This window comes from Homalodisca vitripennis, unplaced genomic scaffold (assembly GCF_021130785.1).
Source record: "Homalodisca vitripennis isolate AUS2020 unplaced genomic scaffold, UT_GWSS_2.1 ScUCBcl_6065;HRSCAF=13102, whole genome shotgun sequence".
Classification (NCBI taxonomy): domain Eukaryota; kingdom Metazoa; phylum Arthropoda; class Insecta; order Hemiptera; family Cicadellidae; genus Homalodisca; species Homalodisca vitripennis.
The window spans coordinates 6,044-23,799 of record NW_025782209.1 but is presented as its reverse complement, the minus strand read 5'-3'; the positions used below and the strand labels follow the sequence as shown (position 1 = coordinate 23,799).

Below are 17,756 nucleotides of genomic sequence, written 5' to 3'. Positions count from 1 at the left end.
TATATATTGATGTAATGTTGCAGGTCATCAAGTATCCGTATATTGAGGATAATCGTAAAGCTGTGATGGAGATGGATGAGAAAGAATACCTTAATTTGTTGTTAATTATGCTTGAGATCCGCAACCATTATTGCAGATTACATAACATCATCCTCAAAAACATTGAGAAATTGAAGAATCCAAGGTCTTATAACTTGGATTCACTCTACTGAATAAATGTACTACTTTTCTCAAACTGTTGTATTTCAATTTTGTTATCTAGTGTCTAAGAATTTACTAGACTGGTTAGTTAGTATGCTTTGTTAAAAAATTTCTTTACGTACCATTATTATGTCAGTATTGGCTGATTAGTATGAACTGCTATGCTGTCCAAAAATCTTACATGCTCTTGGAATATATTATCATTTAACTGAGACGTAATCCTATCTCAAGAAGTTTATTTATGGCTGGAAGATATTGAGGGTTACTGTAAAAGTTTTGATACATGAGCATAGATTATGTGGTAGATTAACTGTCATGCGTGTACAAAGTTTAGTAATTCTCTTCAGCTTCAGTGTACTTTTCATGTTAATTTTCCATGTGTTGCAAGTAGGCTACTTAGTCACTCATTTGGAAACTAGTTATAATTCTGAGTGATCATTTCATCAGTGTCAGTTTCTGAGGAATTGTGATGACTGTGCAAGTGCAAGTGTTTTTCTTGGCAGATCAGTGCTCCTAAAGGAATACAGCATTTATTCCTAATCGATTGTTTTCACCATTGTCAGAATTGTCTCATCTTAAATAATGTCTATAAGCGATTCTTCCTGGAATTGGAATGTTTTAGAATGGTAGATATGTCTCACCAGCATTGACAATTTTAGAAATAATTCTATGACTACCAGTGTTTTGAGGGTTTGTAGGTTGCTTCTTCTATGCTCACCTTTTCCATCAGTCAAATAACGAGAGACATAACAAGCAACAAGTTTCCTAGTTGAATGACACTTAAATTCATGCAAAAGTTTTTTGAAATACTGAGAGCTATACTGAAGCTTTATTCATAGTATAAATGCAGTTTTTACCCTATCATTAGCATGGACATGAGCCATTTTTTCCAAGTTCAAATAGATTGTGCCCTATGTGAATGTTCACCGTCTTGAAGAAAAATACTCTTGGGAACTTGAATACCAACGAAAATCAGACGAACGTGGTGGTTCTTAAATGCCAACAGTAAGATTGAGGTGTCCTGTATACTCTTCTTTGGATAAACTAACTTTAATATTACGGTTTGAAAATGTTCTTTTACTAAATCTACGACTTATTCAGACTTGATAACTGAACTGTGCGCACAGGTGACACGATGTAAAACTGATGAACCAATACTGTTATTGAGTATGAGTTGACCTGTGGACAAGCAGAAAATGCATAGTCGGTACTTTGGTAATATACAGAGGCCACTCTGTCCCTATCTATTACTTGTTATTATGCAGTCTAAATAGGTTTAGGATAGGATATCATAAATATGCTACTAGTAGTACCAAAGTTAAAGTTAACTTTTACTAGAGTTCAGGTTATCTGAGCTAGAATTTGGGTACCATCTCGAAGGATGTTTTTCGTTTTTTATCACCGAAGGTCGCACTGATGGATAGGGGCATTTCTGATCAGTACTTTTCCGATGGCAGATCACGTGTGCTCTCGCAAAGGTTAAATTTAACTTTTTCTATTTTTAAAAGTATTTTACCTTCTTATATCGTGTAATAACAATAGTAGATGGGGACAGAGTGGTCTCCGTATAATACCAAAGTACCGCAGAGTCTGCCTTTTTCACAGAATGTACAATTTTCTCTTACTCTCTGACGTTCACACTCAATTTTTTATATCGAGTAAGGAGAAGATCTTTGTGATGTCAGCCATGCCAATTGGAAAGAGTATGCTTTATAGTTTTTTTTTAATTCTATATGGCAATGAGTTAATCCTTTAGAGTCAGTCGGGACAGTGTTTGTCTATCTATTAATAAGCGGTAAAGTCGCATGGGACTGCGTCTGTCCTGCTGGCATACTAGTGTAGCAGATTAGCACATGGGACACCTGCTGTCCCACGCTGTAATTCTCTGATCTTTATTTATTTTTTATGTCAAATTACCAGGCTTCACCGAAGTTGCATGAAAAATTTCAAGCCTATAGCTACATGTGGCTAGGTTATAGAGTTCACTTGATAAAGAGTAATATTTTCTAATTAGCTGATCGTTGGCAAAGAGCTCAACCTAACACTTGTCATAATGAATGGAAAAATTTGGATTTGTTTTTGTTTTTTTGTTTTCATATGTGCATTTCATATGGCAGTGTTATTGGTTTGATATGTAAGTGTGTGTGTGTATATATATATATATATGTGTATATAAAAGAGGATGAATGTTTGTATATTGATACATTAATAAACTCGAAACTATTTGACTGATCATTATGAAGATTGGTATGTATATGTATTTTTCCACGCAGAAGGAAATATGCTATGCCCATTGATGTAACTTGCCACCAGACCAGTGCTGCAAAACATAAAAGTTTTGAAAGTGCCTGCGCATTACAAACTGCAACTACGAGACAGTTATGTATATTAAATAGCCAAACGCTATTTCAAGGCGCTACGTTATGATGTATATTTGTCTGTAAAATACATTTCTGGTGGAACTTAAAGCTTGAGTGTTAGAACACTTTATAATAAAGTGAAATGTAATCTTCACATATACATGTGCAATGGCTATAAACATACTCTTTTGACAGATTTTCTTGATTGTGTCAATATGGCAAACTCTACATCTGCGTTAGAAATATAATTCACTCCTACTAGAAGTGCTCATACATGGGTAAAGCTTACGAAAAGCATGTGAGCCGCTGAATACAGCTAGTTCTTAATATTTACATTTTGTGAAGTAAGCGCTAAATATATTTTTTCTGGCTTTTTGAGCAACAAAAGGGTCTTATCAGTTTGTCACGGATGATATTTTTCAAAGAGACAAATTTCAATGTAGAGAATTGCCAAGTCATTCAGGTGATCTTCTGAAAGAGTCGTGCAAAGATAGTGTTTTATTCTCTTCAAATCACTAAAGGATCTCTCACCGAAGCACTGGATATTGGAATTGTAAGAAACATTTTCAAGGTAGTTTCTAGATTGAGAAAGTTCCCAGTGAACGCGTTGGTTTTCACTACAGGCTTATACTATTTTCCTAGACATTTCTTACTCATGTTTACGTTTGTTCCTTTACCTATGGTGGGCCTTCTTTTTGCATTGGTTTCTTCTAAGATATTCAGGAAGTCACAAAAGTATTTTAACTCATCTAGCAATAATGACATTGACAATCACATTTGAATAATCTTCAGATAGATTCTTTAGGTGATTTCTTAAAAGTTGACCATCTTGAACACAAATAAATTCTGGAAAATGCTTAAAATATGCTGAAGTTTTCTTTGGCTGTTATTTTTAATTAGAAACAATTCTGTTGTAAACTTCATTGAATATTTCCACTCTCACTGTATCTCTTTCCTGTAATATTACTTCATTATCTGTTGTGGATGGGGTCTCATCATCAAATTTCTTTCTTTTTTATTTCATCTTCTTTACATTGAAATTTTTTTGTCACCAGTGCCATTTTTTGAGAACGGCTGAATGCTTTTTGTGCTTATTTTTTTTTGGAGCCTATTTAGCTCCTCCTCTGTCAGCCAGGTGTTTCCCCTAGTTTGGGATGCGCTACTTCCCAAACCACAGTTCACTTGGGGTAGACCCGCAGCAAAGAGAGTTGGATCTGGCGGCCAACAGTCGTAGGACTGTTCGTAAATATTAAGAACAGTCGTAGGACTCCGGTCCTGTCTCACTCATTCGGAGAGCAACATGGGCATCCCTCAGAGAAGGAGATAATGTAAAGGGGATGGGGATGTGATAAAGAGGAGTTTGATGGTTGGGTGATAGAAAAGAGATGAGAGTGACCAGTGGCCAAAAGGAATACTACTGGCTACAGATAAAAACCCAGAGAAGAGAAGGCTCTGGGATCCCTTTTAGGCAAGCCTCATATGCGAAGCAAGGAATACTCCAGGCCTATTCTCCAGTTCTCCCAGTACCTGTTTGGAGCACAAATACTGCAGTACTGTCATTCTCTATATTGCAGTGTTACCAAGCCCAATTACGGTAGTTACCCACACAATTTTAGAAAGGGAACGTGTCAAGTTCACGAATTGGTCAAGTTCGTGAAATATCGAATGGTAACGCTTTAACATACACACATATTAATTGTTTATGCTTTGGTGTACCAATTACATACTGGCCTACAAAATATTAATTACTATTTACTTTTCATAATTAGAATTACATTATTTATTAGCTTATGATATGGTGCACCAAGATGATTATTTATTTTTTATTACTGTAATTACATTAGTAATTAGTAAAGATTTAGTTACAATGCAGTTGCTTTAATATAACAAAGATATTGCAATATGATTCTCTGTTGTGTACATACAATAATTGGATGGTCCCCTAAATGGTTAACAATTATGTGCTGTTTACGTTAATTATTTTATTTTATTATTATAGCATGGAATAAAAAAATTTTTATTCCACCAAATTATAGACAATTAGAATTTATTTGAAAAGGTTGTCACTTATATAAATATAATAAAAGTAATTTCTGCCTAATTAAATGATTTGTGTATCAAAATATAAATAATTTTATGTAGCTTGTTAAAAATTTAATTGTTTGGTTTTATCATCAGGAATTAATGAATAATAAGTAGTCTTTTTTCTAGCAAAATCTTTTTAAATGATATATTTCCAGTAGTTTTAATATAATGTTGAATATGAAATAAATATTAACAATTTTCATGAGCATTTGCTACACGATATATAAACTACAAATTATTATTTTATATAACGTTGTATTTTGCTAAGTTTTGTCTTGCACAGACATCTATATTTTTCATTTCAAAATACAAATCTATGTGCTTCTTCATTTACAGCGTTACCATTCAGTCATTCACAATCTTGGCCAATTCGCGAACTTGACACGCTCCCATTAGAAATAAGAGCAATAGACGCTTAAAGTACTGTACAAGAATATGTCTGAACTGCTCATATTTTTAGATTTAAAAATACGATTTTACTATCACACGACAGTTTTAATGAGTACCGGTACTTACTTACTAATTTAACAATGTTATTTTAAATAATACATACATATATATATCAGGTCCCCACCCGACCGTGAAAACCGTGAAACCGGGAATAAGCCGTGAATTTCGTTCACCGTAAAAAACCTTAAATAAAAGCCGTGAATTTTGTTTACATACCGTGAAAATCTCTACAACTTTTGAATAAATAAAATCAACACGGGTCGTCGTCAGACGATCATATGGGAAAGTTGACCTTACGCTATTGCAAAGTAAAAAGTTAGCACGCAATGTAGGGGATAGACCACGAAGTTTGACAGGTGCTGCTAATCTGAGCGATTGTACTGATAATATGGTTTATAAACAAACTAGCGGACCCGGCGCGCTTCGCTGCGCATTTCAATAAGTTTCCCGCGGCTTCGCACGCAATTTCCCGTTGAAAACAGTACACTATATTCACTTATTCATTTTCTATCACATTCTAAACATTGCTGAGATAATTGAATAGTCGTTCCTTCGTGAGCTTCTTGGGCGCATTATGAAGGTATGTACCACATTCCTGATACTTCTGTCAAAAAAAAAACAACTAAGGTTGATTTTATAACATTCTTTATATTTGTAGCCAACGTAAAGATAGTAATTATGATATCTGCATTGCTCTTCTGGATCAAGCATGAGCATGGTTTATATTAAATAAATATTGCAGTTAAAGGTGAATTTTTACGTCAAATTTTGAATTGTATTATCTGGATAGTAAAGTCTATGTTTAACAGTGATTGCAGAAACAGTTTAAACAAAATTTGTCGTTTCTCTTAAGCTTACTCTAATATGTTTACAAAGAACAGCTGATTAAAAATTTGAAAAGACTCTTTCACTTAATAACATATGTTTGCTGCAATGCATTTCTTACGGGTATTTCTGTAACCAGTGGGGCGGTTTATCCTGAATCGGGAAAGGGATAAAAAGTATCCTATAACCTTCTACAGATCAAGACGAACAAATTTAAAAAAAAATTAGGCGAATCCGTCCAGCCCGTTTGTGAGTGATGCTGTTACACACGAACAGTTTCATTTTTATATTATAGATGAGGAAAAGGAAGGGCCGGTGGGAGATGACGCTTCCGGCTCAAAATCACGTGAGGCCTGTCTTTGTCTGTCGCCAGGTTCCGGGCCGTGGCTACGCTACGCGGCTGTAAACAAGGCATTCTCTGATTGAACGCGAGATTAATAACACAATTTAATTACTTGATAGATTGTCGTTTTAATGTAAACACTTTTCGTATTGGAGTTTTATTGTATCAGATATAGTCTATTATTGTTTTCATAAAATAAAAAAAGTATACAAATCCTTAATCTAATGTAAGGAATTTAAATTACATTTTAACTTAATTTCATTCTATTAAAATCCCTTATTTTAATTTAAATATTAATGAGAAAAATGCTATTCAGTACGATATCTATATCGTTGTGTGTAATGACTGTTAACACAATGTAATAATTATAAAAAATTTTAATTTATGGTGGACAATAAATTGAATTAATTTAGGGTCTTGCGTAAATAAATAGTATAATAATGTGACGGAGCAGAACCTACACGACACATATCAATTAACGCAGCGAGACCATAACTTTATAGGCCTATATAACTGTTTTAATTACCAGTAAGGTCGTTTGAGAAAACAATTTAATTTTTTCATCTCTTTAGATATTAAACGGTAGTGATATGCGTTTTTCCTTATCAATAATATTTTTTATGATTCCTAAGCTGCATGGATATTACGAGTGTACACGTTTAAATCTTTTATGGTGAATGTGTGTTTAAATTGTATAATGTATTAGTAAAAATATTACAAATGAAACGTCATGTTATAAAAACGTTAGAAAAAAACCATTGCATTTTTTCTAACCAGGAAACAACAAACGTCAAGTAACTTTGTAGTGTTTAAGCTTTATTACTACAAAATTAAAATCGAGAAGTCGTCGTCCAAGTATAAATTTTGTCGGGTTCCATACGACTACGTTAACGCTATTAATCATTTCATGCAGATGAAAAATATATCGTACAAGATTCATTTATTGTAATGTGGTGCAGCGATGTTATGGTAAAAATAACCTTTGTTTGTCTACTGTCAATGAGAGTGGAAGGGAGGGGTATATCGTGTACTCCACTCCCCCATCCTCGGACAACAGCTGGTTTCATGTCTCAACATGAAAAGATTTGTTTTCCCCACTCGGCACTCCAATCTTATTCTTATTGTGAGAATTGATATAAAGATTTAAAGCTTTTCATTCAACTCATTCTGAACACTTTCTCACGAAATTCTTCTGTTGAAAGAGGCTTCTCTGTCAATAAACAGTGTATAGTTGAAAACTTGAAGGAGGAGAGTTTAGTCGCGTTGAGAAAAGTTTGTGACGCGTATCAGCAGCAGGAGGATTGGAGGCAATGGAAATCACTAATGAATTAGTTCATGCTGCCAAAAATTCCACGCCCACTACTCGGAGCACTTGGCAAAAACAACGAGAAAGAAATGAAAGACAAAATTAATTCTGAGAAAGAGAGGAAGCAAGCTGCAATAGAAAAAAAAGAATTGGAAGCACAAAAATTCCAGGTTTTTGTCCGACGCCAGGAAAAGGGCAGCTGAGTTAGACGATAAGATACAGGAACTTAGCAAAAAAGTGCAAATCGTAATTCACTTTTATTCTAGACATTTTTTATCAATTTCTTTATTTATGTGTACAAATATAATTTTTTTTGTATAAACTGGTACCAAATAACTTTTCTTATAACAAGTTTGTATATAATTTTTATACATTTAACGTTTTATATGTTATTTTAATTTAAATAAAATTGCCTTTTCTTATGTACTAATTAAAATGTGAACCTGTGCTTATGTGAAAATTTTCCTGTGGAAGAAATTGATCGAAATAATAATAATAATGTGTTAAACAAGAAAATAATTTAATAATCACGCAAGTGTACTTCATGGACTCAAACGAGTTAGCCTTAGCCAACGTACGAATCCTGTCACCCTGCATCTTGTCTAACCTGTGTCAACAAAGTTCTCTTCAGATTTCAACAAACTTGTAAGTTAAAGAAAATTATGAGCTATGTGCATGCTAATTATATTGAAATTTGTCTTTGTCATTGCTTTGATGACTGTTATGATGATGTTTTGTAAAAATAATATGCCTTGTTATATTCATTATGTAGCAAATCGCAACATAAAATCGGGCGCTCGCCGCTCATTGCTTGCGTCGTAACCGAAGCCTATTGTTATTTCGTTCTTTTAGACGTTTCCCTGTCAATTCCTGCACGAACCAATGACATCGTTAGGTTCAAATGGGAAGAAGTTTTATATTGTATTTTACCGCTCTGGGCCGCGTCTGTATGTTTACATCTCAACTTCGCCCCTCTCCAACACGATTTTGTTTGTACCGGTAACGTTTTTTATGAAAAACTTTCCGACCTTGATTTTTAATTTTTTTAACCCGTGAAAAACCGTGAATTAGCCGTGAATTTGAGTATTTAGATTGAGTGGGAAAACCCTGTATATATAATATTTTTATTATGTAATTAATCATTTAAACTGTTCTGTGACTATAAAATCATATTTTTAAATCTAAATATATTTTTAACAGTGTCTTAAAGTAAAATAAAAACTAATCAATGGACAATCAAGTAAATATTTTTGAAATTTTATTTTGAAATATTCAGATGCCTTAACACTTTCACTGCTGCCTCCTATTTTGTCCAATTTTCTTACACTGTCGTCCTTTTATTGTTTTTGAAAATAAATAAAACAAAACATGGAACCTACATTTTTTTAAAGCTGAGTACTTCCTCTTTCTACACAAATGCTCATGCATAAATATTTTCAAACAGAAAGTCTTGTTTTATAACTTAAAAAACATAAGATTTTTTAAAATAAAAAGTTAACAAAAAACCACCGTATTCAGCATTGTTATTACTGTCACTATAGCTACACATATTTACAATTGAGACCCACTTATTTTAAAATATTTTTTAGTGTGGAAAGTCTTGAAACATAGTTCTTTGAAAATGGCAATTTTTTACTCGCTACACTGATAGGAAGTGGCTCTTCTTGCAGCTTTACCTGATTGTGTTTTAGTTATCAACGAGCATAATACAAGTTTTTATTATTATTTTGCTTATATATGTTATTTGAGGAAAGAAATAATGTCAAAAAAATTACTTGCATTTCCAAAAAGTCCATTGGTAATAAAATCAGGATCATCATCTTTGTGATATTGGAATAAATTTCACTGTCACTTTAAAATATGAATAACTCTTTTAGCGTTTGATTGTCTTCACGATTGATACTGTCACGATTCATTGTATTTACTCACAAAACAATCGTTGTAAACTAAAGTAAAAGCAAGCAAAACAATAACAATGCAGATGATGAATTAGCAGTACGATAGCAGAACGACAACAAATGGCCAATGCGACGACAAGTTCGTAAACAATTACTTTTTTCCGATATTGCAGATTTCATAGATCATAAACAACATTTCATAGATAATAATTCATAGAGTAAGAAATAAGTGGAAATAGCAAATGACTCAATGCTGTAGTCCAAATATGTTTAAATGCATTTTTATTACTGTTAAAGTCGGTGCCGTCTAAAGACATTAGCAGTTTTTGAAATTCCATGCGCAACGTCAAATGACGTCGGCACTGAAAGTGTTAAGAAGTGACTAGATGAAATACCTTAACATCATTCTTGTATATAACTCTTGTATTTTGTTGAATAAATATAGAAATAGAAACCATTCAATTCAAGAATTAATATTTGGTAGATACTTAATTTTGTGTTATTTTACAATAGGTCATAGTAATGTTTGTATGAAAAACAGGGTCCAATTGATCCAAGGTTAACGAAATATTTAATCAGTTAAAAAAATTTTGTTTGATTGGCTGAAATTATTGGTAATTTAGTTTTCTATAAGAAAATATCTACTTTTCAAAATCCAGTCGGCCAGCAAGGTTGGCTATGTTTGTACAGCACCACTTTTCACGTATGGTCTGATTCAAATACTGCTGACGCCAAAAGGTTGGATGATAATATCCTATAATTGTATCAGTTTTTGTCCTGAAATCATATTTATTATGCTTGTGATTCAATTTTAAATTTCTTGATGTTTAAATAAGTACGTAATGAGATCAATTAGTATAAATTAATTAAAATTAAAATTTTGTATGTGCACAAAAAGTGATCAAGAGTAATCTGTTGGACATATCTTAGTCATGGCTCTAATAGTTTTGATTTATTGATCAAAGAAAACAGTGGCATAACTATTTTGGGGGTAGTAGGAGAATAAAATGTCCCCTAAAAAATTTAGAAAATTAGACATGTAAAGAGCAGCCCAACTTCTTCGAATACAGCAGTTAAATGTTTTACTTTGAAGTAGTCCTAAGTTATTTATTTAAATTTAGTTTTATTAAGACTGATTCTATACCCTCTGCTGTGATGTGCTTTTCTGTCAGATTTATTACCTCTCAAATCCAAGATCGAGTTATACCACTGAAAAAGATGTAGTATGCAGCAGCTAGATATAAATCAGCAGGGCCAACAACAAGTAATTGTTTGACTCACTTCAACTGCAATAAATAAATATCTGTTTGCAGGTTTTAAACAATTTTGGGTGTATTATCTTCATAGCAGAACGAAAGTGTTCTAACATTGGAAATTTAATTGCATTGATACATTTCACAATACATTTAAATCGATTCAAGTAATTGAGGTCTTAATAGCATTACATGTGAGTGGTAAAATCTGGGCTTTATGAGGAATTAATTTTGGAGACAGAAATTTAACCCATTGTGGGTGAAAGGCACATATGCCGCGTTCTCTGTTCTGCATTTAGCAATAACAATTATATTTCATGATATTTCCACAAGAATGCGTTAGGATGCTCTCAGCTGGGTTTGGTGTTTTGTGGTTTCCATCTGCTACTGCAAATAACTCTGGCTTATGGGAGTAAGCGATTTATTTATCTAGTAAATGTATTAACACTGTATAAAAATATGTTTTAGAATAGCAACTAGTGCAATAAAAAACTGCCTTAAGTAGATGTGTACATGCCACAGACTGTCTGCTGCTGCCATACTATCTTCCACTGCAAACCACCTCTGCTTCTGGATTTAAAATGTGCTGAGGCTTTTGATTTGTAGGTACAATAGGTTCAAGATGTAAACTATTCTTATTTCTATGCTTTACTTTTTTCAGTAATACAGTGTACAAGGGCAGTCCAGAAATAATTATTTCATATAAAACCATGCATAATAAATATATAACTATTTTACTGTATACAATATAAAACTACACTTTTTTATTCCTCCACATAGTTCAATATAAATCCAAGTACTTGTCATATTGTTTAACCAGTTTTTATATGCCCTCTACATACACCTCTTCTGTCTGGGAAGATAGCTAACTTGTCACGGCATTCAAAGATGTTCATTATAGGTGAAGTGCTGCGATACATACATACATACATGAAAATCACTAAAAGACAAGTACAGGCTATAAGAGGGTTTTTTGAGAATGTCCCATTTGAAATATTCCAAAAAGTATAATAGTTCCTCTGATTGCACTTAGTCTTATTTTGCACTTACTTTTGTGCTGTGCTGCTTCCATAGTGACAGGATATTCAGGTCATGTAAGTTTTGGGATAGGGGCTGTCTCCAGTCGAGATCTCATAACCCTTTCAGACCCAGTGTTTTTCATGTATTAGACCTTCTAGAGTCCTGAAACATAAAAAATCGCAAAAACACAAAAATATATTAATTTTTTAAAGTAGTTGTTAGTTCTAAAATGGACAAAATAAGTGGTTTTTTAGGTTTTTTGAAAATTTTGTTAACCAAAAAAATGTACCCTCACGATTGTGAGGGTTAGGCTCTACCTAAAGTTTAGGTTATTTTAATTAACCCTCACAATTATGTTGATTAGGTATTTTGTAGAAAGCATTCTTTAAAGCAATGTTATAAAAATTAACACTTACATGATATGAATAACTGAATCACAATTTTTACAACTTCTTATAACACATATTAAGGAATTATAAACCTTTTAAAGGAAGAGTGTAAATTAGTGTAGGCAAGTAAATAGCGTAGCTTATCACTGTATTTTCCTCTTCATCACTGTCTTCATTGTGATAGAGTGGTCTTGTATTCAGTCGTCGAGACATTAATGTCTCTGCAAGTGTCATCCTGAATTTTAATAAATCCATCACCTCTTTCTTTGGCCTTTTACAATCGCGACATGCTTTCCGGTATTGCAACCAACAGTTTACCACAGCAAGATCAAGAAAATTAGCAAGATCATGATGACTTTAAGAGTCCATTTCTTGGGTCTTAAACCAGGTTCTGGAAACTTCCATCAGTTGGTTTAACAGATCAACTCCTCCCATATTCTTATTGTATGTTACTATTGCTGCAGGGCACTCAACGTTTATGTACACGCTTTCTTTCGTGGACCACCTTTGAACGAGTGTCACTGGTTGACTCCCACACACCGATGAAAGAATAACAACACTATGATTATCCATCCATTTCAAAGCCACAAACTTGCCATCTGGAGACACTCTCTCTTCATACTGCCCCCGCTTTAGATGTTCTGGATTAAATCTTATTTCCCTAAGTCTGTTTGTCATCATAGTTCCAGTTGCATAAAATTGTTCAGCAATAAGTTTTTCCATGAGAGAAATAGTTGAGAAATAGTTGTGAAATATCTATCAAAGTACAATACACTTAATGGAGGAATACTCTCTTTCAGTCTTACAACAACTGCTGGCCCTAACCCCATCTCTTTAGCCATTGGAAGATTGGTATCTTTACCCTGATACAGTTTAAAATCGAGCATTATTCCATCAGATGTAACAACAAAATTTTTAAGTCCAACAGGTCTGGGTTTTATTAGACACATATTGTTTTAACGTTGTCTTCTCTACAAAAGGGACCATTTGCTCATCGATTGAATAATTGCTAGGTTGACGCAAAATCTTATCACAACCCCTTTTGACTGTTTCCAATACTGGTTGCATTTTCCATAGTCTATCTCTATTTTGTGGAGGGTTATTTACATCAACCACGTGAAGCGAGTTCCTTATCAGAAACCGATAACAGGGTTTGTTATCAGGTACCGATAACAAACCCATACACTGGGTCACTCCTAACCCTCACAATCGTGAGGGTACCGATAACAAACCCAAATACTAGGTCAGTTCGGACCCTCACAATCGTGAGGGTACCGATAACAAACCCATACACTGGGTCACTCCTAACCCTCACAATCGTAAGGGTACCGATAACAAACCCAAATACTAGGTCAGTCCGGACCCTCACAATCGTGAGGGTACCGATAACAAACCTGAGTACTAGTTCAGTCCTAACCCTTACAATTGTGCTGGTTAGATTTTACAACCTAAAAAATTGGATAATTTTTAAACTTTCGGGAAAAGAAAGGTATATGTAATAGAAAATGTACCATTTAACTTACTGTATGCACGTCTTAAAATATTAACTAAACATAAATAATATATAAAAAATTAAAACTTGCTTGGTTTGATCCTGCCTATTCCCTCCATGTCTGCTCTTAACAACTAGAAACACTATTGCTCCTACAAACTATAACTAGCAGCAACAAAAAAAAAAATACCTGCTTTTCCCAACATTTCATAGACACCCCTGATAACAGTTACTGTTCTAAATATCATGTAGGTTTTTGTACAGAAAAGAAGAAAAAAAAACCCTCACAATTGTGAGGGTTAGGATTTTCTAGGTGTAAAATTCACCCTCACAATTGTGAGGGCAGGGATCGAAAGGGATAAGGAGGGACAATAGGTGTTCTCATTCTTTTGGAAGAATGGGAAGGTAACTCTATTCCAGCCTCTTCCTGACAAAGTGGGCAGAGAAATCGTACTCTCGTGTTTAGTCTTAGGAAAAGGCTTCTAGTATATAGGGAACTTCACTCACTCCAACAATCATCCTCCACAGTAATCCAGATCTATCTACAAGCCATTATCTTGATATTTGGGCTTAGTGATGTGCCGCTTCCGAGTTACTCAAATTTGAATAACACACAAGTTTTTTTCCGTTCCTTGTAGGTATAGATTCTACTGGCAAATATAAACCAGTAAAAACTTAACCCTACTGGAGGTAAAAGGAAAGAATACCTGACTTTATGGCTTGTCCTGTGATATGATGATGGTTGCACAATGATGTAATATTGCAGTTTACCAAGAAGTACAACATAGAACTGGAACTATTACTGGATAGTTATGAAAGAACTGGGCAAAAAGGAACTTTGTGCTTTGTCATATATGACAGTTACATTATGATGAATGTTGCAGGTCACCAAGTACTATTAAATTGAATGTTACTGGAGAGCTGTGAAGGAGGTGTACAAGAATTTATTTACCTTACTTTGTGCTATGTCATGTGATATGATGACAGTTCCATGTTATAATGTTGTAGGTCGCCAAATATACTTACACTGATGATTACCGCGTAACTTGAAGGAGTTGGATGAGAAATAATGCCTTAGTTTGTAGCTAGTCATGTGATGTTAATTACATGTGAATGTAATGTTTCAGTTTGCCAATTACTATCATGTTAAATATTACTGGAGAGCTGTGAAGGAGGTGGAAAGAATCTTACCTTTATGCTTTATCATGTTAAATGATGACAGTTACATGTTATAATGTTGTAGGTCCCAAAATACAGTCACATTGATGATGGCTGCAGAATTGTAGCAGAAAAGTATCTTACTTTATGCTTTTTCATGTGATATGATGACAGTTACATATTAGTGTAATGTTGCAGGTCGCCAAGTACCCTCATATTGAGGATTATCGGAGAGCTGTGAAGGAGCTGGACGAGAAAGAATACCTTAGCTTGTGGCTTGTCATGTGTGAGATCCGCAACCGTTATTGCACATTACATGACATCGTCCTCAAAAACATTGAGAAACTGAAGAAGCCGAGGTCATGCAACTCGGAGTCATTGTACTGAATAAATTTACTACTTTTATCAAACTATTTCCATTTTGTGATCTACCGTTTTAAGAATAAACTAGGCTAATTAGTTTGTAAAAAAATACTATGGCGTTTTGTCTTCCCCTCCCATTCTGTTTATTCTCTGTTAATTCTGTTCTGTTGGTTCTGTTAATTTCATCTGTATTAGCTACGCAAAATGACAGTGAGCAGATATCCTCTCTAAATATCTTGTTGATATCTAGGGTATATTATCACTGAGGATAAATATAATAATGGAACCAAGGAGTTTTTGGTTTGTTGGGAGATATATGACAGTCATTGTAAAAGTATTGATATAAATGAGAATAGATTATGAGCTAGACTAACAAAATCGATTAAAGATCGATTCCCTCAAGTGTTAGATGCAATTTTGAATTCAATGTTGAGTTAAGCTCCAGTTCATCTTCCACTTAGTGCAGCGTCAGAAGTCTGTTGCTGTCACAGACTTGACTTCATATAAGTGGAATCTGGAGTCATATAAGTCTGAAGAGATGAACGGAAAAATTGGCAACGGAGAATTTTAAAACTAACAATTTTTTGCATAGTTTCTTCATAAAAAATGAGTGGAAGTGGGTTTTTTACTGGAAACTTACTAGCATACTTTTAAATCCATTTAAATCGAGATCTTGGTATCCTTGGTGTGTAGTATCTACGCTTCATGAGAAATTAATTTTGGGAAATGGAGAAATGAAAAGATACTTGATTGTTCAGATTTATATATTCAATCTTTTTTCAGTAAAACAAAGTACATGAGCCAACCACAAATAATGACGGTTTAGAAATAAAACTCAAAAACAGAGTGTGGCCTAATTATTTAGACTAGATATTAAATTGCCCAAAATTTGAAATCTTATAGTGATTTAGGTGTAATGTTGTAGCTGTGCATATTTGCATTCTTTACAGTGCATTGCTGCACATTTGATTTATTTTTTAGGTATTGTAGTTAAAGTTAAAGCCAGTTGACAGCACTGTAATTGTTTTTGTATGTTTTTAATTGAACATATATTCAGTGGTCTTTGTTTGAAGTTTGCTTTTTTAAATGGAAAGATTGTGAAGAAACAGGATTTTTCTGGACATTTGCCATTGTTCAGTGATACAAAAATATTAGTAACACTACGTTTCGAGATCTGCAATCTGATCTCTTCTTCAGGTAACCAACTAACCTAAACATAATTACAAACTAGGATAAAATAAACAAATCATACTAGAGTGTTGTGACATGTATAAGTTAGGAACTACTCAATGAGTTTGGATCTAATTAGTTATTTTTTATCCTAGTAGATAGAAATAGAACTACTAGCGAATTTTTTTTTCCAGCGCTAAATATTACGTTATTTACACACTGATTGCTGTAAACGACGGCTTTAGGGTTTTAATAATCCGGAAGTTTATGGGTTTTTGGGATTTACTAATATTGGAAAGCTAGTTCAAGTTTGTGTGATCTTTTTACTGTGATTTAATACAATTTATGTAGAAACCACTAGAACTGCAACACATATTGATATCCGTCTTAGAATTTGACGTGGTCATAGGTCAGTCCGAGTTTGGAAACTAAACTGCACAAAATACTTCAAATTAAGTATGTAAACAATATAATTATTGTCAAGTCTAAATAAATATTTGTTCTAAAAAATTTAGAGATCTAGTTAGTTCACTTGAATTTTAACTAAACATTAAAATATAAGTGTATAAAAGACAATAAAAGGAAACCACTACTTTATTTTTATTTATAATATTTCATTTCAGTCTAAGTATTTGTGTATGCTGATTGTTAATTACACTTTACATTATCCTCCTTTGAGAGACCATTTAAATGCTAACCTTGAATCAATTTTAAGATGGTCGGTCAGAAATTGTCTCAAACTGGACATAGGCAAGTGCAGTGTCTTTTTTCTGCTCTGTAGAATATTGTACAGACCCTGGGAAAGCAAGTTTTATACAAAATTTTCAAGATAGATATATGATTACGCACACACTTTAACAGTTCTTGTTTTAGTGTTCTGAGACCGGTTTTGATTTAAATTATCAGTCACATAGGTATATAGGAAGACATTACTTTTCTTTCGGTTTTGGGTTCGTTGGTTCAGTTAAAATGTACCAAACACTAGTCAAGTACTTAAAAAAGATACACACAAATTCTTTACACATGTTACATTGTTGTATGATTCTATTTACACACATTTGTTTATTTTATGAAAACTTCCTGGATGATGCCTGTTCTACTATAATGTATGCAGATGACACTGTGCTTACCATCTCTAATAAAGTCAATGAAATGCTCGCAATAAACACGACTGCATGCTTCAACCAAACTAAACAATATTGCACAAATAATGACCTAGTATTAAATGAAAATAAAACCTTACAAATAGTTTTTCAACACAAAAAAAAAAAATTACAAACTTTTTAACACCTCTCCCGGACCTGGAAGTAAGCAATGTGACCAAATATCTAGGCATCACAATTGACTCGAAAATTGTTCATGGAAGCCCCACATAGACCAAACTAAGTAAGAAAACTCTCAAGTATCTATGTAATTTGCAGAATTAAACAAGTATATAGCATG

The 17,756-nt window shown here is 33.5% G+C and overlaps 1 protein-coding gene across 2 annotated transcripts in view; it reads left to right on the top strand.

Annotated features, from left to right (window-relative positions):
- The window catches only part of LOC124373653 (proteasome activator complex subunit 3-like), a 28,268-nt gene extending 13,075 nt beyond the window's left edge, over nt 1-15,193 (top strand). Inside the window, exon 4 of one of the 2 annotated variants that reach the window (XM_046832004.1) lies at nt 14,979-15,193. In XM_046832004.1, coding sequence (XP_046687960.1) covers nt 14,979-15,167 — 189 coding nt within the window. In that variant the 3' untranslated portion in view covers nt 15,168-15,193. Of the gene's footprint in view, nt 1-23; nt 228-14,978 lie in introns of those variants that run through there. The other variant, XM_046832005.1, reaches the window with a different exon arrangement.
- Nucleotides 15,194-17,756: the final 2,563 nt, after the last annotated feature.